Source organism: Dryobates pubescens, chromosome 4 (assembly GCF_014839835.1).
Source record: "Dryobates pubescens isolate bDryPub1 chromosome 4, bDryPub1.pri, whole genome shotgun sequence".
NCBI lineage: Eukaryota > Metazoa > Chordata > Aves > Piciformes > Picidae > Dryobates > Dryobates pubescens.
Genome location: NC_071615.1, coordinates 18,081,136 through 18,109,115, shown reverse-complemented (window position 1 = coordinate 18,109,115; position 27,980 = coordinate 18,081,136). Strand labels below are relative to the sequence as shown.

At 58.7% G+C, this 27,980-nt stretch overlaps 1 protein-coding gene across 1 annotated transcript in view; it reads left to right on the top strand.

Annotated features, from left to right (window-relative positions):
• Window positions 1-27,980, top strand: part of ABCA3 (ATP binding cassette subfamily A member 3) — a 64,030-nt gene that overhangs the window by 20,047 nt on the left and 16,003 nt on the right. Inside the window, exons 6-19 of the mRNA XM_054180720.1 lie at window positions 2,180-2,439; window positions 8,003-8,119; window positions 8,670-8,790; window positions 9,643-9,816; window positions 11,359-11,540; window positions 15,439-15,585; window positions 15,920-16,049; window positions 20,005-20,159; window positions 21,103-21,258; window positions 22,027-22,237; window positions 22,907-23,057; window positions 23,886-23,984; window positions 25,558-25,750; window positions 26,938-27,241. Of these exons, the coding sequence (XP_054036695.1) occupies window positions 2,180-2,439; window positions 8,003-8,119; window positions 8,670-8,790; window positions 9,643-9,816; window positions 11,359-11,540; window positions 15,439-15,585; window positions 15,920-16,049; window positions 20,005-20,159; window positions 21,103-21,258; window positions 22,027-22,237; window positions 22,907-23,057; window positions 23,886-23,984; window positions 25,558-25,750; window positions 26,938-27,241 (2,400 nt within the window). The remainder of the gene's footprint in view (window positions 1-2,179; window positions 2,440-8,002; window positions 8,120-8,669; window positions 8,791-9,642; window positions 9,817-11,358; window positions 11,541-15,438; window positions 15,586-15,919; window positions 16,050-20,004; window positions 20,160-21,102; window positions 21,259-22,026; window positions 22,238-22,906; window positions 23,058-23,885; window positions 23,985-25,557; window positions 25,751-26,937; window positions 27,242-27,980) is intronic.

The following is a 27,980-nucleotide window of genomic DNA, read 5'->3' as shown; positions in this document are numbered from 1 at the left end:
TGATGGCCAGCAGCGTGCTCAGGTGCCAGCAGCAGCCTGGCCTGGATCAGCGATGATGTGGCAGCAGGAGCAGGGCAGGGATTGGCCTCCTGTGCTCAGCACGGGGGAGGCTGCACCTTGAGTGCTGGGTTCAGTTCTGGGCCACTCCATCCAAGAATCATAGAAGCAGTCAGGGTTGGAAGGGACCACAAGGATCATCTAGTTCCAACCCCCCTGCCATGGGCAGGGACATTGAGAGGCTGAAGGAGGGCCAGAGAAGGGCAAGAGAGCTGGGGAAGGGTCTGGAGAAGAGGGCTGGGGAGGAGCAGCTGAGGGAGCTGGGGGTGTTGAGCCTGGAGAAGAGGAGGCTGAGGGAGACCTCCTTGCTCTCTGCAGCTCCCTGAGAGGAGGCTGCAGCCAGCTGGGGCTTGGGCTCTGCTCCCTAGGAACAAGGGACAGGAGGAGAAGAAATGTCCTCAAGTTGTGCCAGGGGAATTTCAGGTTGGACATGAGGAACAATTTCTTCCCAGCAAGGGATCTCAGGCCCTGGCCCAGGCTGCCCAGGGAGGTGGTAGAGTTCCCATCCCTGGAGGGGTTTAAAAGCCTCCTGGAGGTGGTGCTGAGGGAGGTGGTGCTGAGGGAGGTGGTGCTGAGGGAGGTGGGGTAGTGGCTCAGCAGCACTGTTGGGGTTGTGAGCTCTGGGTGAGAGGTTGGACTTGATGAGCTCAAAGGTCTCTTCCAACCTCCCCAGTTCTGTGGTTCTGTGACTACAGCAATGTCAAGGGCTGGGAGGCCAAGGAAGCAGTGCTCAGGTTTTGCTCAGGCAGTCTAAGTAGATCTGTGCCCAAGGGGATGGTGTCTGCTGGTCCAGAAGCTCTGCAGGGCAGGCTGACCAGCAGCTGGGCTCAGTTCCCTCAGCACCATGTTTGTTTAGTAGATTGGTTAATATAAACCATGGCTCACGAGCTCAGGTTCTGACTTTCTCCTCCTCTCTCAAGGCCAGTTTGAGCAGCAAGCTTTCAAAATGCTCCTCTGGGGCATTGCAGGCAGGGTTTGAGGCCATTGCAGGGATAGGTGGCAGAAATCCCACACAGAAATAACCAGGTGGGGCACAGGCTGGGCACTGGGGAGGCCACACCTCGAGTCCTGGGGTCAGGTTTGGGCTCCTCGCTCCAATGGCCACCAGCATGGCCCCAAGTGCCATGGCCCCAAGTGCCATGGCCACGCTGTCTGGAGCCCCTCCAGGCATGGGGACTCCACCACCTCCCTGGGCAGCCTCTGCCAGGCCCTGACCACTCTGCCACCAAAGACATTTTGCCTCCTCTCCAACCTAACCCTCCCCTGGCACAGTTTCAGGCCATTGCCTCTGCTTCTGTCCCCTGAGCCTAGGGAGCAGAGCCCAAGCCCCAGCTGGCTGCAGCCTCCTCTCAGGGAGCTGCAGAGAGCAAGGAGGTCTCCCTCAGCCTCCTCTTCTCCAGGCTCAACCCCCCCAGCTCCCTCAGCTGCTCTTCCCCAGACCCTTCCCCAGCTCTGTTGTCCTTCTCTGGACCTGCCCCAGCTTGTCAATGTTGTTCTTGGACTGAGCAGCCCAGAACTGAGCCCAGGACTCAAGCTGTGACCCCAGCAGTGCCCAGCCCAGGGACACAACCACTTCAGCTCCCTCAGCTGCTCCTCCCCAGCCCTCTTCTCCAGACCCTTCCCCAGCTCTGTTGCCCTTCCCTGGCCCTGCTCCAGCTCTTCAATGTCCTTCTGAGAGTCAAGGGACTCAGAACTGAGCCTTGGACTGAGCAGCCCAGAACTGAGCCCAGGACTCAAGCTGTGACCCCAGCAGTGCCCAGCCCAGGGACACAACCACTTCAGCTCCCTCAGCTGCTCCTCCCCAGCCCTCTTCTCCAGACCCTTCCCCAGCTCTGTTGCCCTTCCCTGGCCCTGCTCCAGCTCTTCAATGTCCTTCTGAGAGTCAAGGGACTCAGAACTGAGCCTTGGACTGAGCAGCCCAGAACTGAGCCCAGGACTCAAGCTGTGACCCCAGCAGTGCCCAGCCCAGGGACACAACCACCTCCTTATTCTCATTCTACTCAATCCCGCTGCCCCGCTCCCCCAGTGCCACATCCATTGCCTGAACAGTCCCAGGGGTGGTGCCCCTCTCCCCACAGCCCAGCCCCCCCTCTGCTGCCCCCTGTCCTTCCTCGGCCCTCAGGCTACATCCGGGAGGGCTTCCTGGCGGTGCAGCACGCGGTGGACATGGCCATCGTGCGGTACCACGCCAACGCCAGCGCCAGCCGCCTGCTGGACGGCATCACCCTGCTGGTGCAGCGCTTCCCCTACCCTGCCTACGTCAACGACCTCTTCCTGCTGGCCATCCAGAACCAGCTGCCCCTCCTGCTCATGCTCAGCTTCACCTACACCTCCCTCAACATCGTCCGCGCCGTGGTGCACGAGAAGGAGAAGAAGCTGAAGGTGAGGCCGGGCTGGGGGGGGGAGGGGACGGCTGAGTGCTCCTCTGCCCCTGGGGCCGCTCCCGAGGGAGGCTGCAGGCAAGCTGGGAGCCAAACGTCCCCCTGGGGATGAGTGGATAAGTAAGAGGTGGCAAAGAGGAACAGAAACTGATACCAGGCTCTGTGTATGTGACAGTAATTAATAATTAATAATATCCAATAAGTAATACTATGCATTTACCAATCGATTCTTTATTAGTAGTAATGGTTTAATAGCATTAGTATTCCATGATGTCTTCTATTTATAGTATTAGATTAATGTTATAATCAATAATAATGTTGTATTAGCATTGTTATGTCAGTATAATTAATGTGTATTAACATTGCTGTGTTAATTAAAAATACTAATGGCTTTTATTAACAGGAAAGAGTGCCCAAAAACACAGCAAATAGCTTTGATGTATGGTTAGGAGATAATGATTTATTATCTGTTACTTATTTGATAACAATAACAACAACAACAACAATAATAATACTGAGTTAATTGTTTATTATGTATTACTTAAATATAATTGATCCATGTAATGAATATGAAGTAATAATATATTAATACCATCAATATAGGAGATCACATTTTTAATATTGATATAATAATACATTAATATTATATTACTAAAAATAGTAATAACTTCTATTAACATACAGTTCCAATTATCTAGGATATTAATTATAATTAATGAGTAGTGTGTTACTAATTATTAATAATATTTAATAAATACTCTAAGTATTTATTGTCTATTAGTTATTATTATATAATAATATATTAATATTCCATTAATAAAAATACTAATAACTTTTACTAGCATACAGTTCCATTTATCTATGATATTAATTATAATTAATTAGTAGTGTATTAATAATTATTGCTAATATTTAATAAGTACTCTAAATATTTATTAGCTATTAATTATTATTACATTATAATATATTAATACTATATTAATAAAAATACTAATAACTTATATTAACATACAGTTCCATTTAGCTGTGATATTAATTATAATTAATGAGTAGTGTATTAATAATTATTACTAATATTTGATAAGTGCTCTAACTATATTTGTTACATATTAGTTATATTATAACATATTAATATCCTATTAATAAAAATACTAATAACGTCTACTAGCATACAGTTCCATTTAGCTGTGATATTAATTATAATTAATGAGTAGTGTATTAATAATTATTACTAATATTTGATAAGTGCTCTAACTATATTTGTTACATATTAGTTATATTATAACATATTAATATCCTATTAATAAAAATGCTAATAACCTCTACTAGCATACAGTTCCATTTAGCTGTGATATTAATTATAATTAATGAGTAGTGTATTAATAATCATCAGTGATAATTATTAAGTATTCTAAGCTTTTATTATATATTAGTTATTATTATATAATAATATATTAATATTCTATTAATAAAAATACTAATAACTTCTATTATCATACAGTTCCATTTATCTGAGATATTAATTATTAATGAGTAGTGTATTAATAATTATTACTAATATTTAATAATTACTCTAGCTATAAGTATTTACTATATATTAGTTATTATTATATTATAATGTATTAATATATTAATAAAAATACTACTAACTTCTAGTAGCATACAGTTCCATTTATTACATTAATTAAAATTAAGGATTAGTGCATTAATAATTATTACTAACATTCAATAATTACTCTATTATATATTAGTTATGATAGATTGATGTAATTACTGTATCATATTAATATTATTATATTGATGTAATTACACTATATTATAGTAATATTATTATGCTAATAAAAAATACTTCTATTAACATGAAAAATTGCCCCAAACATATCAAATATGCTTAGAAGTTAATTATTTATTCTATGTTACTTAATTGTAATTGATTGACATTAGTAATATATGATAATAGATTATGATTAATATCTTGGATTAAAATTATTGAGATAATATAATAGATTAATATGACAGTATTTAAAATACTAATCACTTCTATTAACAGATGGTATTTATGCTATTAATTAATTAATAATTAGTATTAATATAATATAATAATGCACTCTTAATACATTATTGATTAATTATACTATTATTAACAATATATCAGTAAATTTGCAGCTGACACCAAGCTGGGGGGCAGGAGTTGATCTGCTGGAGGGCAGAGAGGCTCTGCAGAGGGACCTGGACAGGCTGGGCAGAGGGGCAGAGGCCAAGGGCAGGAGACTGAACACATCCAAGTGCCAGGGGCTGCACATTGGCCACAGCAACCCCAGGCAGTGCTACAGGCTGGGGGCAGAGTAGCTGAGAGCAGCCAGGCAGAGAGGGGCCTGGGGGTGCTGGTTGATGGTAGGCTGAACATGAGCCTGCAGTGTGCCCAGGCAGCTAAGAGGGCCAATGGCATCCTGGCCTGGATCAGGAACAGTGTGGCCAGCAGGAGCAGGGAGGTCATTCTGCCCCTGTACACTGCACTGGTTAGGCCACACCTTGAGTCCTGTGTCCAGCTCTGGGCTCCTCAGGTTAGGAAGGAGGTTGAGCTGCTGGAACGAGTCCAGAGAAGGGCAACAAAGTTGTTGAGGGGTCTGGGGCACAGCCCTGTGAGGAGAGGCTGAGGGAGCTGGGGTTGCTTAGCCTGCAGAAGAGGAGACTCAGGGGTGACCTTACTGCTGTCTACAACTACCTGAAGGGAGGCTGTAGACAGGCAGAGGTTGGTCTCTTCTCCCAGGCAGCCAGTACCAGAACAAGAGGACACAGTCTCAGGCTGCGCCAGGGGAGGTTCAGGCTGGATGTTAGGAAGAAGTTCTACACAGACAGAATGATTGCCCATGGGAATGGGCTGCCTGGGGAGGTGGTGGAGTCACCATCACTGGAGGTGTTCAGGAGAAGACTTGCTGGGGTGCTTAGTGCCGTGGGTTAGTTGTTTGGGTGGTGTTGGATTGGTTGATGGGTTGGACACATTGATCTTGAAGGTCTCTTCCAACCTGGTTTATTCTATGTATTCTGTGTATTCTATATTCTATGTATATTATTAATAATATTCTATATAATATTTATATTAGATTAGATTATGTTATATTATTAATAATACAATAATGCATATAATAATACAATAATACATTAACTAACATATTAATATAATATTAATTTTATTGATTAATGTTATATAAATACTATATTAACTAAGGATTAATTAATAACTAATAACTAATAATATATAGATTAATAATTATTGATACTATATTAATATAGTAATTAATACTATATTAATTAACATGATCTATTAATTAACATCACCACTGTTTAATGCTTCATACTTCTTTATTCTCTATTAATTAGGATTGATTAATAGAATGAGTCTGTTTTATGATTGTATTAATGTAACTAGTCTATAGCATATTACTAAAGAATCCTAATGAGATTAATTACCATGAAGAATTGCCCCCGAAGCCTGTCAGAAAGGCTTCCTGTCTGCTTGGAAGCTGTGTTTTGCCCTGGGAGTGTGCAGCACTGAGGCCAACACGGCAGCGCTAAGCAAACTCTGCGGGGAGGAGAGACTGCCCCGGCGCAAAACGGCGCCCGGCCAAGGGGGAGGCTCCCCGAGCATTGTCAAGCCAAGGAGGCAATGAATTCATTCCTCCTGAGCTGAGGAGAGCTGCTCTGCTCTGAGCACAGCCTGAGAGAGTTGGGGTTGTGCAGGCTGGAGAGGAGAAGGCTCCCAGGAGACCTCATTGTGGCCTTCCAGGATCTGCAGGGGGCTCCAAGAAAGCTGGGGAGGGACTTTGGAGGGTGTCAGGGAGGGATAGGACTGGGGGGGATGGAGCAAAAGTAGAAGTGGGAAGATTGAGATTGGCTGTGAGGAAGAAGTTGTTGGCCAGGAGCGTGGTGAGAGCCTGGCACAGGCTGCCCAGGGAGGTGGTGGAAGCCTCCTGCCTGGAGGTGTTTGCAGCCAGGCTGGAGGTGGCTGTGAGCAACCTGCTGCAGTGTGAGGTGTCCCTGGCCATGGCAGGGGGTTGGGGCTGGCTGAGCCTTGAGCTCCCTTCCAGCCCTGACAATTCTGTGGTTCTCTGATTGTCCTGCTGCTGGGTGGCCCTGCTGCTGGGTGGCCCTGCTGGTCCTGCTGCTGGGTGGCCCTGCTGGTCCTGCTGCTGGGTGGCCCTGCTGCTGGGTGGCCCTGCTGGTCCTGCTGCTGGGTGGCCCTGCTGCTGGGTGGCCCTGCTGGTCCTGCTGCTGGGTGGCCCTGCTGCTGGGTGGCCCTGCTGGTCCTGCTGCTGGGTGGCCCTGCCGCTGGGTGGCCCTGCTGGCCCTGCTGCTGGGTGGCCCTGCTGCTGGGTGGCCCTGCTGGCCCTGCTGCTGGGTGGCCCTGCTGCTGGGTGGCCCTGCTGGCCCTGCTGCTGGGTGGCCCTGCTGCTGGGTGGCCCTGCTGCTGGGTGGCCCTGCTGGCCCTGCTGCTGGGTGGCCCTGCTGCTGGGTGGCCCTGCTGGCCCTGCTGCTGGGTGGCCCTGCTGCTGGGTGGCCCTGCTGGCCCTGCTGCTGGGTGGCCCTGCTGCGGGGTGGCCCTGCTGCTGGGTGGCCCTGCTGGCCCTGCTGCTGGGTGGCCCTGCTGCTGGGTGGCCCTGCTGGTCCTGCTGCTGGGTGGCCCTGCTGGTCCTGCTGCTGGGTGGCCCTGCTGCTGGGTGGCCCTGCTGGTCCTGCTGCTGGGTGGCCCTGCTGGTCCTGCTGCTGGGTGGCCCTGCCGCTGGGTGGCCCTGCTGGTCCTGCTGCTGGGTGGCCCTGCTGGCCCTGCTGCTGGGTGGCCCTGCTGCTGGGTGGCCCTGCTGGCCCTGCTGCTGGGTGGCCCTGCTGCTGGGTGGCCCTGCTGCTGGGTGGCCCTGCTGGCCCTGCTGCTGGGTGGCCCTGCTGCTGGGTGGCCCTGCTGGTCCTGCTGCTGGGTGGCCCTGCTGGTCCTGCTGCTGGGTGGCCCTGCTGCTGGGTGGCCCTGCTGGTCCTGCTGCTGGGTGGCCCTGCTGCTGGGTGGCCTTGCTGGCCCTGCTGCTGGGTGGCCCTGCTGCTGGGTGGCCCTGCTGGCCCTGCTGCTGGGTGGCCCTGCTGCTGGGTGGCCTTGCTGGCCCTGCTGCTGGGTGGCCCTGCTGCTGGGTGGCCTTGCTGGCCCTGCTGCTGGGTGGCCCTGCTGCTGGGTGGCCCTGCTGGCCCTGCTGCTGGGTGGCCCTGCTGGTCCTGCTGCTGGGTGGCCCTGCTGCTGGGTGGCCCTGCTGCTGGGTGGCCCTGCTGGCCCTGCTGCTGGGTGGCCCTGCTGCTGGCCCTGCTGCCCTCAGCTGCCATGGTTTGGGGTTCAGCTCTCTGGGCAGATGTTCTCCTGTGCTGCTGCAGGCTACACAGGGCTGCTCTGGTGGGACCTGGGCTTGCTGCCCCCCTCACCACTGCTTCAGGGCAAAGCCACCACCACCACCACCATGACCCTGACCAGGGCCTTCACCTCAGGCCTGGCCAGGCGTGGTGGTGACAGAGTGACCTCCTGACAGGAGTACATGCACATGATGGGCCTCAGCAACTGGCTGCACTGGAGCGCCTGGTTCCTGATGTTCTTCCTCTTCCTCCTGGTGTCTGTGTTCTTCGTCACCCTGCTCTTCTGTGTCAAGGTGAGCAGCTTTCTGCAGGCCAGCAGCCCTGAGCTGGGTGGGCACAGCCGTGACAAGGCCCTGCTGCCCGGGGCTGGGCGTCTCATGGCTCCTCCAGCTGTGCACCGCAGGCTGCAGCTGGCCTTGTGCAGAGCCGGGTGGGCGACGCTGCTGCCCACAGCTGCCTTCGGGGCCAGGGTCACCTCCCCAGGAGGGGGCTGGGGGCTGGGGGTGGGAGCCCCTTGAGCACTGCTGGGAAGCCCCAGACACTCCATGCCCAGCAGGACCACCCTGCTCCCTCAGCCATGTGTGCCTTTGGAGGGCCTCGCGCTCTGCTCTCCCCTTGGCCCCACACCTGGAGAAGCAGGAGGTGGCCTCCTGGATGCCAAGCAAAGTGTCTCCTGCCTCTCAGACTCTGTGGCACACATGGGCAACCCTTAGAGTAGTCTAGGTGGGTCTGGGCATTGTCACTCATCTCTCAGCTTGTCTCCAAGCCGTGGAGAAGATGAGGTGAGGCTGCTGCAGCCCTGGGCAGCTGCCAGCCCTGGGTGTAAGGAGGTTCTCTTGGCAGGTGAGCGAGCAGGGAGCGGTGCTCACCAACAGCGACCCCACGCTGGTCTTCACCTTCCTCGCCATCTTCTCCATCTCCTCCATCTCCTTCAACTTCATGGTGAGCACCTTCTTCTCCAGAGGTGAGTCCCTCCTTGCCTTGCTGACCCCTGGGGGGTGGAGGGAGCTGTTGTGCCTTTGGTGCTGTGAAATCTTTGGTGTTGGTAGGGAGGCAGCTCTGGAGGTCCTTGATCTCATCCTGCTCAGAGCAGGGCCAGCTCCAGAGGTGGCACAGGGCTCTGGCTTGGAGAAGCTGCTTCCCCTTGCAGAGTGTGTGTGGGGGGCTTTCTTCCCTGGTTTGGCTGCATGGGAAGGGACATGTGTGCCAACACTTCCCAAAGCAGACAGGCTCCTGCATTAGGGCCTTGGCTGCCTTGGCTTCGGGGTGGGATGGGGGTAGGGTCCTGCAGCTGCCCACCGTGGGTCTCTGGGGCCAGCACTCCTCCTGCCCTTGTCCTGCTGCCCTGTGTCCATGCTTTGTGCAGAAGGCCTGGAGGAGAGAAGGCTCCAGGGAGACCTCAGGGCAGCCTTCCAGAGCCTGAAGGGGCACCAGGAGAGCTGGGGAGGGACTTGGGACAAGGACTGGGAGTGCCAGGCCCAGGGACAATGGCTTTGAGCTGGGAGAGGGGAGATTGAGACTGGAAAGGAGGAAGAAATTGTTTGCAGTGAGGCTGGGGAGACTCTGGCACAGGCTGCCCAGGGAGGCTGTGGCTGCCTTCTGCCTGGAGGTGTTCAGGGCCAGGCTGGATGAGGCCCTGAGCAGCCTGTGCTGGTGAGAGGGGTCCCTGCCCATGGCAGGGGGCTGGAGCAGGATGATCTTTAGGGTCCCTTCCACCCCAGTTCTGTGATCAAGCTGGGTGGCATTCTGGTGGGACATGGCTGGTGGCACTCCTGTGTTACTGACGTTTGCCCTCCTGCTTCTCCTGTGCTGGCAGCAAACGTGGCAGCAGCTGCTGGGGGCTTCCTCTACTTCTTCTCCTACATCCCTTACTTCTTCATCTCTCCACGCTACGACCTGATGTCCCACAGCCAGAAGCTGGCCTCCTGCCTCATCTCCAACGTGGCCATGGCCATGGGGGCACAGCTGATAGGAATGTTTGAAGGAAAAGGTGAGCAAGCAGCTCCTGGCCCTCAGGAGAGGAGGCAGCTTCACTGGTGGTGGGTTGGGACTGGCTTGTGCCTGGTATGAAGGGTGGAAAGAGGTCAGGGAGAAGCCCTTCCCTGCTCCTGATGAGAGCAAGAGGCTGATTGCTGGTGGCTCATGCAGCTCCTACCAGCACCAGGGCTCTGCTGCTCCAGCCCTGGGCTGTGCAAAATGCCATCACCACTGTGGCTGCCAAGCCAGCTCTGGTCTGAGGAATGCCCAGCAGGGATGAAGAGTCCTTATCCCACCCTGCTCAGCACTGCTCAGGCCACCTCTGGAATACTGTGTTCATCTTTGGTCCCTGCTGTACAGGAAAAGACATGGACAGGCTGGAGAAGGTCCAGAGGAGGGCCACAAAGATGATCCAAGGGCTGGGCAGCTGCCCTGTGAGGAAGGGCTGAGAGCTGGGTTTGGTCAGTCTGGAGAAGAGAAGGCTCAGGGCAGATCCTCTCCCCATGTTCCAGTGTTCAAAGGAGATGGAGACTCCCTTCTGACAAGAAAAGGATGAGGGGTGGTGGGGACAAGGCACTGCTAGGACACAAGAGGATGATTTTCCACCCTCAGACCAATCAGCTGCTGGAATGATCTCAGAGCAGTGGGGGAGTCCCCAGCGTGGGACACTGCTCAGATGCAGCTGGGCAGGTGCTGGGCCAGCTTGTCTGGACCATGCTTTGGGCAGGGAAGATCCTGGAGGTCCTTCCAACCTGGCATTGTGTGATTCTGTGTGCTCCTCATCACCAAGAGGGGATGGGGGAATGCCATCCAGCAGCCTGGAGGATCACAGAATGGTAGAGGTTGGAAGGGACCTCCAGAGCTCATCCAGAGCAGGAGCACCCAGGGCAGGGCACACAGGAACACAGCCAGCTGGGGCTGGAAAGTCTCCAGAGAAGGAGACTCCACCACCCCCCTGGGCAGCCTGCTCCAGGCCTCCAGCACCCTCACACCAAAAAGGTTTCTCCTCCTGCTGAGGTGAGACCTTCTCTGTCCAAGTTTGTCTCCATTGGTCCTTGGCTTATTGCTGTGCACCACCCCAAAGAGCTTGGCCCCCTCCCCTTGCCCCCCACCCCTCAGCTATTGATAGGCATTGATCAGATCTACTCTCAGCCTTCTCCTCTCCAGACTAAACAGCCCCAGGGCTCTCAGCCTCTCTTCCCAGGGGAGAGGCTCAAGTCCCCAAATCCTCCTCCTGGCTCTCCCTTGGACTCTCTCCAGCAGGTCTCTGCCCCTCTTGAGCTGGGCAGCCCAGAGCTGGACACAGGATTGCAGCTGTGCTCTCAGCAGGGCAGAGCAGAGAGGGGGAGCAGACCCTCCCCAGCCCTGCTGGCCACACTTTGCTTGCTGCCCCCCAGGATCCCCTTGGCCTTCTTCACCCCCAGGGCACATTGCTGCCCAGGCAGAGCTTGCTGCCCACCAGCACTCCAAGGTCTTTCTCCACGGTGCTGCTCTCCAGTGGGGCATCCCCTGGCCTGCCCTGGTGCAGGTGGGCAGTGCCCTGTGTGTGTTGCAGGGACTGGCATCCAGTGGAGGGACCTGATGAAGCCAATCAGTGTGGATGACAACTTCACCCTGGCCCAGGTGCTGGGCATGCTGCTGCTGGACTCGGTGCTGTACGGGCTGGTGACGTGGTACGTGGAGGCCGTGTTCCCCGGCGAGTACGGAGTGCCTCAGCCCTGCTACTTCTTCCTGACGGTGAGCACTGCTGCCAGCCCCTGCCAGGGGCCCTGGGGCAGCTGGGGAACGACCCCAGGAGAGGCTGGGGACTGACCTGTTGGAGAGCAGTGAAGAGGAAGAGGGTCCTAGTGCATGGGAGGTTGCCCGTGAGCCGGCAGTGTGCTCGTGGCCAAGCAGCTCGTTCCAGCTGCTCTGGGACCTGGAGAGGTTGGAGCAGGAGGGCCTTGGGGTCTCTTCTGTGTGTGCAATCATCACCCCTGCTCTCACCTCCTCACCTGATGGAGTTCACCTTCCTCACCAGAGGCTGGACAAATGCTGCTTAGCCTTCCCAGGTGGGCAGCAGCGCTGCTGTGCTGCCACGTGGGAAGCTCCCACTGCAGAAGGGCCACTGCAGAAGACTGCATAAGGAGCCAGCTCCAGGCAGGCTGGAGGCTTGGGGCAGGAGGAAATGGAATGGAATCCAACAAGGCCAAGGGGAGAGACTGGCATCTGGGGAGGAACAACCCCAGGGACCAGGACAGGCTGGGGGCTGAGCTGTTGCACAGCAGCTCTGGGGAAAAGGACCTGGGGGGTCCTGGAGGCCAGAAGGCTGCTCATGAGCCAGCAATGAGCCCTGGTGGCCAGGAAGGCCAAAGGCAGCCTGGGCTGGATTAGAAGGGCTGTGGGGAGCAGGTCAGAGAGGTTTTCCTGCCCTGCTCTGCCCTGCTGAGGCTGCATCTGAAGTATTGTGTCCAGTTCTGGGCCCCTCAGCTCCAGAAGGACTTCAGGGAAGTGCTTGAGAGAGTCCAGCCCAGAGGCACAGAGCTGCTGCAGGCAGTGCAACATCTCCCTGGGAGGCCAGGCTGAGGCAGCTGGGGCTGGGAGCTGGGAGCAGAGCAGCCTGAGGACTGCCCTCAGTGCTGGGGCTAAAGATGTGCAGGGCTGGAGCCAGGCTCTGCTCAGGGCTAGCCAAGCACAGCACAAGGGGCAGTGGGGGCAAGCTGAGGCAGAGGAAGTTCCATGGAAACAGGAGGAGGAATTTTTCCCCTGTGAGGGTGGCAGAGCCTGGAGCAGGCTGCCCAGGGGGTTGTGGAGCCTTCTGCTCTGGAGCTATTCCAAACCCACCTGGATGCATTCCTGTGTGCCCTGCCCTGGCTGCTCCTGCTCTGGCAGTGGGGTTGGACTGGATGAGCTCTGGAGGTCCCTTCCAACCCCTAACATTCTGTGGTTCTGTGATTGCTTGGGGGGGGTCCCACTTCTGTGCCACCTCTGCACCTCTGTACCCAAGATACAAGGCTGGCAGCAGCCTCCTGAGCTGCAGAAGATGTGATTTGTTGTGCTTGCTTTTCTTTAACCACATGGCTTTAACCAGGGCTGCCTACCCTCCATGGTGCTTTCAGTAGGAAGATTTGGTACTGGTTGGCAGCAGCTGAACATGAGCCAGCAGTGTGCCCAGGGGGCCAAGAAGGCCAAGGGCATCCTGGCCTGCAGCAGGCAGAGTGTGGCCAGCAGGAGCAGGGAAGTCCTTGTGCCCTGTGCTCAGCACTGCTCAGGCCACCCCTGGAGCCCTGTGTCCAGCTCTGGGCTCCTCAGCTCAAGAAGGACATTGAGAGACTTGAAGGTGTCCAGAGAAGGGCAACAAAGCTGGGGAGGGGTCTGGGGCACAGCCCTGGGAGGAGAGGCTGAGGGAGCTGGGGTTGCTTAGCCTGCAGAAGAGGAGGCTCAGGGGAGACCTTCTTGCTCTCTGCAACTCCCTGCAGGGAAGTTGGAGCCAGCTGGGGGTTGGGCTCTGCTCCCAGGCAGCCAGCAGCAGAACAAGAGGACACAGTCTCAAGCTGTGCCAGGGGAGGTTTAGGCTGGAGGGGAGGAGAAAGTTCTTCCCAGCAAGAGAGATTGGCCCTGGGGATGTGCTGCCCAGGGAGGTGGTGGAGTCCCCATCCCTGGAGGTGTTCCAGAGGGGCTTGGATGTGGCCCTTGAAGCCCTGGGTTAGCTGTCAGGAGGTGCTGGGTGGTAGGTTGGACTTGGTGATCTCTGAGGTCTTTTCCAACCTGGTTGATTCTGTGCTGTGATTTGAAGGTGTTTGTGGCCCCAGGGGAAGGGCAGCACCAGCAATCAGAGTGGCATTGCTGGGTGGTTTTGCTGGCCACCCCCAGCAGCAGCAGAGCCCAGTGGAAAGGGCAGAATGAGGGTGGGGAGGCACTGGAGCCCAGTGGCTTGAGGCCCCATGCCTGGAGACATTGAAGGTCAGGCTTGATGTGGCCCTGGGCAGCCTGCTGTAGCTGGAGGTGTCCCTGCAGAGTGCAGGGGGGTTGGACAGGATGACCTTGGAGGCTCCCTTCCTGCCCAGTGTGATCTCTGAATGTGTGAATTTTGGCCATTAACTTGTCCTGGAGCTGATTTTTCTCCAGACCTTGGTTCCTTCATCCACCAACCAGCTGGGACCATGCTGGGCCTGGCTCCTGGAGATGAGTCCAGCAAAACATGGTCTGCTGTAGCTTTGGAGGCTGCCCTGCAGTAAACTGGCACAGGCTGCCCAGGGAGGCTGTGGCTGCCCCCACCCAGGAGGTGTTCAGGACCAGGCTGGATGAGGCCCTGAGCAAGCTGTGCTGGTGGGAGGGGTCCCTGCCCATGGCAGGGGCTTGGAGCTGGATGATCTTTAGGGTCCCTTCCAACCCAAACCCTTCTATGAATCTGTGGATGTGGCCTCCAAAGTCCAGGGCTCTGCAGGGTGTCTGCTGCAGCTGCATTTCTGAACTGAGCATGGAGGTCATCTGGGTTTGGCATCTGTGTGCCAAGCCTTCTTGGCACACAGGCTGTTGTTGGGTGTCTCCATGAAGGCACTGGAGAGAAGCCCCAGGCCTGAGCAACCAGATCCAGTCCCTTGAAACTCCCTGAGTGCTGCCTGCCCAGGGGTGGGCCTGAGGGGTCTGCAGCCCCCAGGTGCTCCTGCCAGGAGCTGGGTGATGAGTGTCACCCTGTCAGCTGGGCTGACCCTTCCTCTGCCCCTCTGCTCCACTCTGCTGAGCCCACAGCTGGAGTTCTGGGGCCAGTGCTGGAGCCTCTGTGCCAGGAAGGCTCTGGAGGGGCTGGAAGGTGTCCAGAGCAGGGCCAGGAGGAGGAGCAGAGGGCTGGAGCTGCTGTGAGCACAGCCTGAGGGAGTTGGGGTTGTGCAGGCTGGAGAGGAGAAGGCTCCCAGGAGACCTCATTGTGGCCTTCCAGGATCTGCAGGGGGCTGCAAGGGTGTCAGGGAGGGATAGGGGTCTGGGACACCTCTGAGGGGGTCAGGAATCAGGCCTGGCACAGGAAGCCAGCAATGGGCACTGGCAGCCCAGAAGGCCAAGGGCAGCTGAGCTGAGCCTTCTGGGCTGCCAGTGCCCATTGCCAGAGGTGGAGGGAGAGGCTCCTGCCCCTCTGCTCTGGGGTGTCAGGGAGGGATAGGACTGGGGGGGATGGAGCAGAACTAGAAGTGGGGAGCTGGAGATTGGCTGTGAGGAAGAAGTTGTTGGCCAGGAGGGTGGTGAGAGCCTGGCACAGGCTGCCCAGGGAGGTGGTGGAAGCCTCCTGCCTGGAGGTGTTTGCAGCCAGGCTGGAGGTGGCTGTGAGCACAGCCTCACACAGTGTGAGGTGTCCCTGGCCATGGCCAGGGGTTGGGGCTGGCTGAGCCTTGAGCTCCCTTCCAGCCCTGCCAGCTCTGTGACTCTGTTGCAGGAGCCAATCCTGCCCTGAGGGAGAGGCAGAGGAGGGCAGCAGGGCAGGAGGAGCAGTCTCACCCAGTCTGACCTACCTGCCTGCTGAAGATGTGCTGGCTGGCCATTCCCAGGCCAGGGAGAGTGGTCTTGGAGATCCCTGGGAGGCACCTCTGTGGGAGGGGGGTGCAGAAGGCTGGGGAGAAGGGGTGGCCTGGTGCTGTGTCTGAGATGCTCTCTGTGCCCTCAGCCCTCGTACTGGTGCGGGCGCCCCAGGACGGTTGTGGGAAAAGAGAAGGAGGAGGAGGAGGACCCTGAGAAAGCTCTGAAGAGCCAATACATCGAGGAGGAGCCTGCAGACCTGGTGTCAGGGATCAAAATCAAGCACCTTTCCAAGGTACCAACTGCCCAGCACAGCACAGGCAGATCAGAGTGTTGCTCAGGGGCAATACTGCTGCCTGCGGGCACCTTCCTTAGCATCCCACTGCCCTCCGTGCCCTGGGCTGGGTGGGACACCTGAGCCTCTTCTCCAGAGCTGGCTGCATTTTGTGGTGGGCTGAAGCTTTGGGTACTTACAGCTGTGGTCACATCTGTGCTGAACCCGTTGGCAAGGGAGCTGAACCTGAGTTGCACCCCAGCACCACCTGATCCCCGGGGGCTTTGACTGCCAGATGGAGGGGAGGGGACAGTGGCTTGAGTCCAGCATCAGCTCAATCCTGGCATCTCCACAGGTCTTCAAAGTGGGCAACAAGACAAAAGAGGCAGTCAAGGACCTCACAGTGAACATGTATGAAGGGCAGATCACTGTCCTGCTGGGACACAACGGTGCTGGGAAGACCACCACCCTGTCCATGCTTACAGGTAGAGGCCACGTCCTGCTGCAGGGGCTGGCGGGGGCTGGGCGAGGGCTGATGGCTGGGCTGCCAAAGAGGGGCTGAGCTCCACCTCTGAGCCTGGGGAAGGGGTTTGCCTCCTCCCTGCAGCACTTTGGGTTCACTGAGCCCTTGGCCAGGGGTGCTGGGGGAGAGAGAGGCAGATCACTGCCTGGGGAGAGGGAGGCAGGGCGGAGGTCCCTTCTTGGCCCTGTGCAAGGGGATCACTGCGGGGACAAGTGACAGCTGCAGAGCCCTTGGCAGACAAAGAGCCCCACAGAGGATGGCCCAGAGAGGGCTGGCACCAAGGAGTAGCCTTCACCAAGGAGTGGTCTTCATCCTGAGCTGCTGAGCTGTGGGCAGCCTGCTGTGGCATGGAGGGCATGGGGACCTCTGCTGCTTCTCTCTTCCCTGGCACTGTGCTGCTCCTGCCAGCTCAGGGTGCTCATGGCAGCTTCCCTGGAGGTCTGCCCTGGGCTCACTGGGACCGCTGCTAGGTTGAGAGCCAGGCTGAGAGCCAGGTTGAGAGCCAGGCTGAGAGCCAGGCTAGAGCCAAGCTGAGAGGCAGGATAGAGCCAGGCTAGAGACGGGCTGAGAGCCAGGATAGAGCCAGGTTAGAGGCAGGCTAGAGGCAGGCTGAGAGCCAGGATAGAGCCAGGCTAGATCCAGGTCTGAGAGCCAGGCCAGAGCCATGCCAGATGCAGGCTGGATGCAGCCCTGCCTGCCCCTTGCAGCAGCACTCCCATGTCTCAGAGCCAGGGCAGAGCCATGCCAGATGCAGGCTGGATGCAGCCCTGCCCGTTGCAGCAGCACTCCCAGGTGTGAGAGCCAGGCCAGAGCCATGCCAGATGCAGGCTGGATGCAGCCCTGCCCGTTGCAGCAGCACTCCCAGGTGTGAGAGCCAGGCCAGAGCCATGCCAGATGCAGGCTGGATGCAGCCCTGCCTGCCCCTTGCAGCAGCACTCCCATGTCTCAGAGCCAGGGCAGAGCCATGCCAGATGCAGGCTGGATGCAGCCCTGCCCCTTGCAGCAGCACTCCCAGGTGTGAGAGCCAGGCCAGAGCCATGCCAGATGCAGGCTGGATGCAGCCCTGCCTGCCCGTTGCAGCAGCACTCCCATGTCTCAGAGCCAGGGCAGAGCCATTCCAGATGCAGGCTGGATGCAGCCCTGCCTGCCCGTTGCAGCAGCACTCCCATGTCTCAGAGCCAGGCCAGAGCCATGCCAGATGCAGGCTGGATGCAGCCCTGCCTGCCCCTTGCAGCAGCACTCCCATGTCTCAGAGCCAGGCCAGAGCCATGCCAGATGCAGGCTGGATGCAGCCCTGCCTGCCCGTTGCAGCAGCACTCCCAGGTGTGAGAGCCAGGGCAGAGCCATGCCAGATGCAGGCTGGATGCAGCCTTGCCTGCCCCTTGCAGCAGCACTCCCATGTCTCAGAGCCAGGGCAGAGCCATTCCAGATGCAGGCTGGATGCAGCCCTGCCTGCCCCTTGCAGCAGCACTCCCATGTCTCAGAGCCAGGCCAGAGCCATGCCAGATGCAGGCTGGATGCAGCCCTGCCTGCCCCTTGCAGCAGCACTCCCAGGTGTGAGAGCCAGGCCAGAGCCATGCCAGATGCAGGCTGGATGCAGCCCTGCCTGCCCCTTGCAGCAGCACTCCCAGGTGTGAGAGCCAGGCCAGAGCCATGCCAGATGCAGGCTGGATGCAGCCCTGCCCGTTGCAGCAGCACTCCCATGTCTCAGAGCCAGGCCAGAGCCATGCCAGATGCAGGCTGGATGCAGCCCTGCCTGCCCGTTGCAGCAGCACTCCCATGTCTCAGAGCCAGGGCAGAGCCATGCCAGATGCAGGCTGGATGCAGCCTTGCCTGCCCCTTGCAGCAGCACTCCCATGTCTCAGAGCCATGCCAGAGCCATGCCAGATGCAGGCTGGATGCAGCCCTGCCTGCCCCTTGCAGCAGCACTCCCATGTCTCAGAGCCAGGGCAGAGCCATGCCAGATGCAGGCTGGATGCAGCCCTGCCCTTTGCAGCAGCACTCCCATGTCTCAGAGCCAGGGCAGAGCCATGCCAGATGCAGGCTGGATGCAGCCTTGCCTGCCCCTTGCAGCAGCACTCCCATGTCTCAGAGCCAGGGCAGAGCCATGCCAGATGCAGGCTGGATGCAGCCCTGCCCCTTGCAGCAGCACTCCCATGTCTCAGAGCCAGGCCAGAGCCATGCCAGATGCAGGCTGGATGCAGCCCTGCCTGCCCCTTGCAGCAGCACTCCCATGTCTCAGAGCCAGGGCAGAGCCATGCCAGATGCAGGCTGGATGCAGCCCTGCCCCTTGCAGCAGCACTCCCATGTCTCAGAGCCAGGCCAGAGCCATGCCAGATGCAGGCTGGATGCAGCCCTGCCTGCCCCTTGCAGCAGCACTCCCATGTCTCAGAGCCAGGGCAGAGCCATGCCAGATGCAGGCTGGATGCAGCCCTGCCTGCCCGTTGCAGCAGCACTCCCAGGTGTGAGAGCCAGGGCAGAGCCATGCCAGATGCAGGCTGGATGCAGCCCTGCCTGCCCCTTGCAGCAGCACTCCCAGGTGTGAGAGCCAGGCCAGAGCCATGCCAGATGCAGGCTGGATGCAGCCCTGCCAATTGCAGCAGCACTCCCATGTCTCAGAGCCAGGGCAGAGCCATGCCAGATGCAGGCTGGATGCAGCCCTGCCCGTTGCAGCAGCACTCCCAGGTGTGAGAGCCAGGCCAGAGCCATGCCAGATGCAGGCTGGATGCAGCCCTGCCTGCCCCTTGCAGCAGCACTCCCATGTCTCAGAGCCAGGGCAGAGCCATGCCAGATGCAGGCTGGATGCAGCCCTGCCTGCCCGTTGCAGCAGCACTCCCAGGTGTGAGAGCCAGGCCAGAGCCATGCCAGATGCAGGCTGGATGCAGCCCTGCCTGCCCATTGCAGCAGCACTCCCATGTCTCAGAGCCAGGCCAGAGCCATGCCAGATGCAGGCTGGATGCAGCCCTGCCTGCCCCTTGCAGCAGCACTCCCATGTCTCAGAGCCAGGGCAGAGCCATGCCAGATGCAGGCTGGATGCAGCCCTGCCTGCCCCTTGCAGCAGCACTCCCATGTCTCAGAGCCAGGCCAGAGCCATGCCAGATGCAGGCTGGATGCAGCCCTTCCCGTTGCAGCAGCACTCCCATGTCTCAGAGCCAGGGCAGAGCCATGCCAGATGCAGGCTGGATGCAGCCCTGCCTGCCCCTTGCAGCAGCACTCCCATGTCTCAGAGCCAGGGCAGAGCCATGCCAGATGCAGGCTGGATGCAGCCCTGCCTGCCCCTTGCAGCAGCACTCCCAGGTGTGAGAGCCAGGCCAGAGCCATGCCAGATGCAGGCTGGATGCAGCCCTGCCTGCCCCTTGCAGCAGCACTCCCATGTCTCAGAGCCAGGGCAGAGCCATGCCAGATGCAGGCTGGATGCAGCCCTGCCTGCCCCTTGCAGCAGCACTCCCATGTCTCAGAGCCAGGGCAGAGCCATGCCAGATGCAGGCTGGATGCAGCCCTTCCCGTTGCAGCAGCACTCCCATGTCTCAGAGCCAGGGCAGAGCCATGCCAGATGCAGGCTGGATGCAGCCCTGCCTGCCCCTTGCAGCAGCACTCCCATGTCTCAGAGCCAGGGCAGAGCCATGCCAGATGCAGGCTGGATGCAGCCTTGCCTGCCCCTTGCAGCAGCACTCCCAGGTGTGAGAGCCAGGCCAGAGCCATGCCAGATGCAGGCTGGATGCAGCCCTGCCTGCCCGTTGCAGCAGCACTCCCAGGTGCTCCTCCCCTCGGGGATGCCCAGGGCCAAAGCCGCCGGCCCGGCTGCGGCTGCCGGCCGGGGGCTGCGCCGCCGTGGGGGCGCTCGGCAGCCCCTCCCCGCAGCCCTTTGCCCGCGGGGGTGTCAGGGCGGCCCCAGGCTGAGCTGCCGCCCCCGGCAGGCCTGCACTCGCCCAGCGGCGGCCAGGCCTACATCAACGGCTACGAGATCTCGCGGGACATGGTGCTGATCCGCCGCAGCCTGGGCCTCTGCCCCCAGCACGACGTCCTCTTCGACAACATGACCGTGGAGGAGCACCTCCGCTTCTATGCAGGGGTGAGCGCGGGCAGGGCAGGCTCCCTGCACCCCCCCCGGGCTGGGGAGGGCTGGGGAGGGCCTTCCAGGGCAGGCCACAGCAGTGCTGGGAGGCTGGAAGCCCTCTGCTGGGAGCCCAGGCTGGGAGGGTTGGGGTTGTGCAGCCTGCAGAGGAGAAGGCTCCAGGGAGACCTCCTGGTGGCCTTGCAGGGCTTCAAGGGGACGGAAGAGAGCTGGGGACAGACTGCTGAGCAAGGGGTGATGGTTTAAACTAGAAGGAGACTCAGACTGGAGAGAAGGAAAAGATGGTTGACACTGAGAGTGGGGACACCTTGGCACCAGCTCCAGGGAGACCTCCTGGTGGCCTTGCAGGGCTTCAAGAGGCCAGGAGAGAGCTGAGGACAGACTGCTGAGCAGGGCCTGTTGGGGCAGGCCAAGGGGGGATGGTTGGAACTGCAAGAGGGAGACTGAGAGTGGAGAGAAGGGAGAAAGGTTTGGTGCTGAGGGTGGGGAGAGCCTGTGCCAGGCTGCCCAGAGAGCTGGGAGCTGCCCCAGGGCTGGCAGCAGTGCAGGGCAGGTTGGTTGGGGCTGGGAGCAGCCTGCTGTGGCTGCAGGGGGTTGCACTGGGTGAGCTCTGGAGGTCCCCTCCAACCCAAACCAGTCCACAATAAGCAGCACAGCCCTTGCCTCCTCGTTCCACCTCAGGGGCAGCAGGAGCTCCCTGCCTGGCTGGTAGAGCAGTGGAGAGGTCATGTGCAGCATGGCTCTGTGCAAAGCCCTCCCCCAGCTGTGGCAGCAACTTGGGGGCTGGGCAGGAGCCCAGTCCTGTGCTCCCCAACTTTGCTGCCTGGGTTGGGAGCAGGGAGCGTGGTTGAGGCTCAGCAGGCAGTGGCCAGTGTGTTGGGAGGGATCTTTGGCAGACCCTGCAGGCAGGCTTTGACCCTCCCTTCTGCCTGCCTGGCAGCTGAAGGGGTACCCAGCCTCCAAGTGCCCCGAGGAGATCAACCACATCCTGCGGATCCTGAACCTGGAGGACAAGCGCCATGCCCTCAGCAAGGCCCTCTCGGGGGGCATGAAGAGGAAGCTCTCCATTGGCATCGCCCTCATAGGCGACTCCAAGGCAAGTGCCTGAGGGGCCTCACCTCCAGCCTTTCTCCCTGGGGCCAGCACAGGTCCTCCTGGCACCCCTCAGGTCCTTCCTCACCTGTGGTGAGCCAGTGGGAGATGCAGGGACAGCATCACTTGCACCCTGGCACAGCCCAAGGGGCAGCGGATGGAAGCTGCAGCCCAGGAGGTTCCACCTCAGCAGGAGGAGGAACTTCTGCCCTGGGAGGCTCCCAGAGGCCTGGAGCAGGCTGCCCAGAGAGGTTGTGGAGTCTCCTTCCCTGGAGCCTTCCCAGCCCTGTCTGGATGTGTTCTGTGTGCCCTGGGCTGGGCTCTCTGCTCCTGCTCTGGCAGGGGGCTTGGACTGGAAGATCTCTTTGGGTCCCTTCCAACCCCTGATATCCTCTGATCCTGTGAAGGAGGGGCCAGGAGCCCCCCCACAAAGTGGGACAGCTCTGAGGCTGCAGTGCTGAGGGGCTGCAGTGCTGGGAGGCTGTACTGCAGTGCTGGGGGACTGCAGTGCTGGGGGGCTGCACTTCAGTGCTGGGAGGCTGCAGTGCTGGGGGGCTGCAGTGCTGGGAGGATGCACTGCAGTGTTGGGGGGCTGCAGTGCTGGGAGGCTGCACTGCAGCGCTGGGAGGCTGCAGCACTGGGGGGTTGCACTGCAGCGCTGGGAGGCTGCAGCACTGGGAGGATGCACTGCAGTGCTGGGAGGCCCCCTAGGCCGTGTGCCCCCTGCCCCTCTCCCAGCGCCGCCTCAGCAGCGCCCCCCTGCGGCCCGCAGGTGGTGATGCTGGACGAGCCGACCTCGGGGATGGACCCAGCCTCCCGCAGGGCCACCTGGGACCTGCTGCAGCAGCAGCGGAGCCAGAGAACCATCCTGCTGACCACGCACTTCATGGACGAGGCAGACCTGCTGGGGGACCGCATCGCCATCATGGCCAAGGGCGAGCTGCAGTGCTGCGGCTCCGCACTCTTCCTCAAGCGCAAGTACGGTAAGGCAGCGGCCGGCCGGGAGCTCCCTGCCTCCTCCCACCCCGGGGGCGGCGCCAGGGCGGCGCCGGGAAGGGAACGGGACCCCTTGCGCCTTGCCTGTCCTCACACTTGCTCCTGCCTCGTGTCCGTGGCCCAGGCAAAGCTGTGGAAGCTCTGCGGTGCCTCAGTGTCCATCCCTCTGCTCCAGCACCCCAGGGCCAGCCTGGGCTGACACTGACCCCTCTGTGGTGCCTCAGTGTCCATCCCTCTGCTCCAGCACCCCAGGGCCAACCTGGGCTGACACTGACCCCTCTGTGGTGCCTCAGTGTCCATCCCTCTGCTCCAGCACCCCAGGGCCAGCCTGGGCTGACACTGACCCCTCTGTGGTGCCTCAGTGTCCATCCCTCTGCTCCAGCACCCCAGGGCCAGCCTGGGCTGACACTGACCCCTCTGTGGTGCCTCAGTGTCCATCCCTCTGCTCCAGCACCCCAGGGCCAGCCTGGGCTGACACTGACCCCTCTGCGGTGCCTCAGTGTCCATCCCTCTGCTCCAGCACCCCAGGGCCAGCCTGGGCTGACACTGACCCCTCTGCGGTGCCTCAGTGTCCATCCCCCTGCTCCAGCACCCCAGGGTTGCCCTTCCTGGGCTGCCCCTGAGCCTGCTGTCCCTTGTGTTGTGGCTGTGCCCAGGGGCAGGGTACCACATGGTGATGGTGAAGGAGCCCTACTGTAACCTGGGGGAGATCTCTCGCCTCATCTGTCACTACGTGCCCAACGCCACCATGGAGAGCAACGCTGGGGCAGAGCTGTCCTTCATCCTGCCCAAGGAGAGCACTCACAGGTAACAGCCTGCTCCCCTGCTGGCCCTCCTTGGGACCCCAGGTGGGTCCCCTCATGTGCTGTCCTCCTGGGCTTGCTTGGAAGTGGAGCTGCACTCTGGGTCAGTGCTGGCCTTGGAAAATGGGATCTGGTGCCTCCAGTCACTGCTGTCCTCCCCCTGTGCCTGCTGGCACATCACTCCCATGTCCCCATGCCCACCATGTCGCCCCCTGTGTAGCAGCTGCATGGGACAGCACTTACTGATCATAGAACCCCAGACTGGGTTGGTCAGAAGGCACCTTCCCAGCTTAGGTGGCCTTTGGCCTCCTATTTATCTAATCTCAGAGTGGTTTGGGTTGGAAGGAACCTTTAGAGCTCACCCAGTGCAAGCCCTGCAGCCAGCAGGGACAGCTGCAGCCACCCCAGGCTGCTCCCAGCCCCAACCAACCTGCCCTGCACTGCTGCCAGCCATGGGGCAGCTCCCAGCTCTCTGGGCAGCCTGGCACAGGCTCTCCCCACCCTCAGCACCAAACCTTTCTCCTTCTCTCCACTCTCAGTCTCCCTCTTGCAGCTCAAACAATTCCCCCTTGGCCTGCCCCAGCAGGCCCTGCTCAGAAGTCTGTTCCCAGCTTTCTGATTAACCCTTGTAAGCCCTGCAAGGCCACCAGCAGCTGGTGACAGCTGTGGCCCGGAGAAGGTGGAACACAAGAGCTGCTGTTGGGGTGCTGAGGTGCTGCAGGCAGGCTCAGAGCTGGCTGCAAGGGCTGAAAGCAGCTGCAGGGGCAATGCCTCCAGCTGTGAGTGCCCACCTCCTGAGGGGCAGTGCCTCATGCCAAGCATCTCCCCCCAGGTTCGAGGCCCTGTTCACAGAGCTGGAGCAGAGGCGCGAGGAGCTGGGCATCGCCAGCTACGGAGCCTCCGTCACCACCATGGAGGAGGTCTTCCTCAGGTGGGCAGCAGGGAGGCTGGCCCTGCTGGGGCTGCCTCTGGGGACAGCATTGTCCTGCACAGCTCTTGGGGCATGGGTTGGGTTTTGGCTTGTGGGATTGGGTTTTGGCTCTTGGGCTTGGGTTTTGGCTCTTGGGCTTGGGTTTTGGCTCTTGGGCTTGGGTTTTATCTCTTGGGATTGGGTTTCGGCTCTTGAGTTTGGGTTTTATCTCTTGGGTTTGAGTTTCATCTGTTGGGATTGGGTTTCAGCTCTTGGGGTTGGGTTTTGGCTCTTGGGGTTGGGTTTTGGCTCTTGGGTTTGGGTTTTGGCTCTTGGGTTTGGGTTTCATCTGTTGGGATTGGGTTTCAGCTCTTGAGTTTGGGTTTTGGCTCTTGGGGTTGGGTTTTAGCTCTTGGGGTTGGGTTTTAACTCTTGAGTTTAGGTTTTGGCTCTTGGGTTTGGGTTTTGGCTCTTGGGTTTGGGTTTTGGCTCTTGGGTTTAGGTTTTATCTCTTGGGTTTGAGTTTCATCTGTTGGGATTGGGTTTTGGCTCTTGGGGTTGGGTTTTGGCTCTTGGGGTTGGGTTTTAGCTCTTGGGGTTGGGTTTTAACTCTTGAGTTTAGGTTTTGGCTCTTGGGTTTGGGTTTTGGCTCTTGGGATTGGGTTTTAACTCTTGAGTTTAGGTTTTGGCTCTTGAGTTTGGGTTTTGGCTCTTGGGGTTGGGTTTTAACTCTTGAGTTTGGGTTTTGGCTCTTGGGTTTGTTTTTTGGCTCCTGAGTTTGGCTTCTCCAGCTCAGAACAGCTTGCTCCTGGCTGGGGCTGTTTCAGTCATAGAATTCAGTCCTGGAATGGCTCAGGTTGGAAGTGACCTCAGAGGTCATCTTCTCCACCCCCTGCCATGGGCAGGGACCCCTCCCACCAGCACAGCTTGCTCAAGGCCTCATCCAGCCTGGCCTTGAGCTCCCCCAGGGAGGAGCCAGTCACAGCCTCCCTGGGCAGCCTCTACCAGCATCTCCCCACTCTCACACTGAAGAACTTGCAGTCCAACCCTGCTCTGCCTCAGCTCCAAACCCTTCCCCCTTGGCCTGGCTCAGACCCCCTCAGCAAAAGTTCCTCTGCAGCCTTCCTGCAGGATCCCTTCAGGTGCTGGCAGCAGCTCTGAGGAGCCCCTGGAGCCTTCTCCTCTGCAGGCTGCACAGCCCCAGCTCCCTCAGCCTGTGCTCCCAGCAGAGCTGCTCCAGCCCTGGCAGCATCTCTGTGGCCTCCTCTGGCCTCTCTGCAGCAGCTCTGTGTCCTTCTGCTGCTGGGGCCAGCAGAGCTGGAGGCAGGGTTGGAGGTGAGGTCTGAGCAGAGCAGAGCCCAGGGGCAGGATCCCCTCTGCTGCCCTCTGCCCACCCTGCTGTGGCTGCAGCCCAGCACACAGCTGCCTGAGGGCTGCAGGAGGCACTGCTGGCTCCTGGGAAGCTGCTCAGCACCCAGCACCCCCAGGGCTCTTTCTTCAGGGCTGCTCTCAACCCACTCTGCACCCAGCCTGGATCTGTGCCTGGGCTTGGCCTGACCAAGTGTTTCCTCCCCTCCTTTCCCTCCTGCTGCAGGGTTGGGAAGCTGGTGGACTCCAGCATGGACATCCAGGCCATCCAGCTGCCTGCCCTGCAGTACCAGCACGAGCGCCGCTCCAACGACTGGGCCATGGACGACTCCAGCAGCCTGAGTGGCATGACAGACCTGACAGATGACAGTGGGGCTCTCATCACTGAGGACTGCTCCAGCATCAAGCTCAACACTGGGGTTGGTGCTGGGGGGGGGGAAATGATGCAGTGGGAGCAGGGAGAGGACCTCTGCAGGAGGCCTCTGGAGCAGGGCCAGCAGCTGGAGTCTCCCCCACGGTGGCTGCCGTTGGTTTGGGAGGTCAAACTGGGAGGTCCCATTGGAAGCCACATCTCCAGGGCTGATTGTTTTGGGGGCTGGTTGTTGCCACCCTCTCCATGTTAGCCTTGAGGTCTACAGAGATGCTCTTGAAGGTGTCCCAGATGATCTAAAGGGGTTTGCAGCTCTTGGTGCCTCACTTGAGATTTCCAGCAGAGCAAAGCCACCTTCCTTCCCCAGCCCTGGCAGCCCTTCCTGGCCTGCTGCCTGCACCCCTGGGATGCATTTCCCCTGCTTCCCAAGGGCATGGCTCCGAGGCAGGAGGAGAGAAGGAAGGTTCTGGGCTTCAAAAGCCAAGCAGGTGCTTGCAGAGCCAGGCTGGGAGCTGCTGGGTGTCTCACCCCTGGTGTTGGCAGGCAGCCCAGCTGCAGTAAGCCTCTTTGTGAACCTCAGATGCTGAGAGCTGGAGGAAGGTAAAGGTCGTGGCTGAAGCTGCTTTTAACACCTGAGATCCCAGAGGGACTGCAGCCTGCTGGGAAGCTGGGCAGTGTGATGGGCTGCCCCAGCTGCCTCAGTTTGCTGGGCTAGCTTTCCAGAGACACCTTGTGGGGGCCTTGCAGTGCTTCAGGGGCTGAGCAGATAGCAGGGCCTGTTGGGCCAGGCCAAGGGGGGATGGTTGGAACTGCAAGAGGGAGACTGAGAGTGGAGAGAAGGGAGAAAGGTTTGGTGCTGAGGGTGGGGAGAGCCTGTGCCAGGCTGCCCAGAGAGCTGGGAGCTGCCCCATGGCTGGCAGCAGTGCAGGGCAGGTTGGCTGGGGCTGGGAGCAGCCTGCTGTGGCTGCAGCTGTCCCTGCTGGCTGCAGGGGGTTGGACTGGGTGACCTTGAAAGGTCCTTTCCAACGCAGCCCAGTGTGGGTTTCCCTGACCTGCCGCCCTGGAGCTGCTGCCCTGCTCAGGCTCTGCTGTGGGCTGGCTGCCGCGCGTGGGGCAGGGAGGTGGCCGGGGGGTCGTTGCCCCCCACCAGCTGCGTGGGGGGGGGGGGGGGGGGGTGGCTGGTGGGGCTGTCTGCAGCTGGCATGGCTGGCACTGACCTGCCTTCTCCCCTGCCAGTTCTACCTGTGCTGCCAGCAGTTCTACGCCATGTTCATGAAGAGAGCCATGTACAGCTGGCGCAACTGGAAGATGGTGGCGGCGCAGTTCCTCGTGCCTCTGATCTTCACTGCCTTTGCCCTCATCGTGGCCAAGACCTTCCCAGGGCCCAGGGACTCCTGCCAGCTGAGGCTGAGCCTGGAGCCCTACGGCCAGACCGTGGTGCCTTTCTCCGTCTCGGCCTCCTCGGGGCTGGCGCAGAGGCTGGCGGAGCAGTACGAGGAGCTGCTGGCTGCCCAGCGCCAGTCGCCGCTGGAGGTGCTGGGTGAGGCTTCACAGGGCACCTGGGCAGCAGCCCGTGCCATGCCTGGTGGGCTTTGCAGGAGCCAGGGCCTTCTCTTGGCAGGGCCCTCGGCGTGGGTGGCCGCGGCGCCGGCTGCGGCGTACCCGGCGTGCCCCTTCACCTGCCCTCCGGCACGGCTCACCGGAGCACAACCTTGCCCTCAGGGCTGGCCCCTGTGTGGGGCTGCTCCTGCCCCCTCCTTCACAGGCTCACAGGATGTTAGGGGTTGGAAGGCACCTCTGGAGACCTTCCAGTCCAACCCCCTAGAACCCAGCACAGGTCACACAGGAACACAGCCAGGCAGCAGAGCTTTGTCAGGAGGCAAAAACCCCCAGCCTGGAGGGCTGGCAGATGCTGCCCAAGAGGGGGAGGGCAGGAGCCTGTCCCAGCAGCAACCTGCCCTGCCCCTTCCTCAGCCAGGCAGGGGCTCTGCTGGCAAAGTGCTGTGAGCATTGCACAGCCCCAACCTGTGTGCTGCAGGAGCACAGGGGTTGGAAGGGACCTTGGAAGATCATCCAGCCCAAGCCCCCTGCCAGAGCAGGAGCAGAGAACCCAGCCCAGGGCACACAGAACACATCCAGACAGGGCTGGGAAGGCTCCAGGGAAGGAGACTCCACAACCTCTCTGGGCAGCCTGCTCCAGGCCTCTGGGAGCCTCCCAGGGCAGAAGTTCCTCCTCCTGCTGAGGTGGAACCTCCTGGGCTGCAGTTTCCATCCACTGC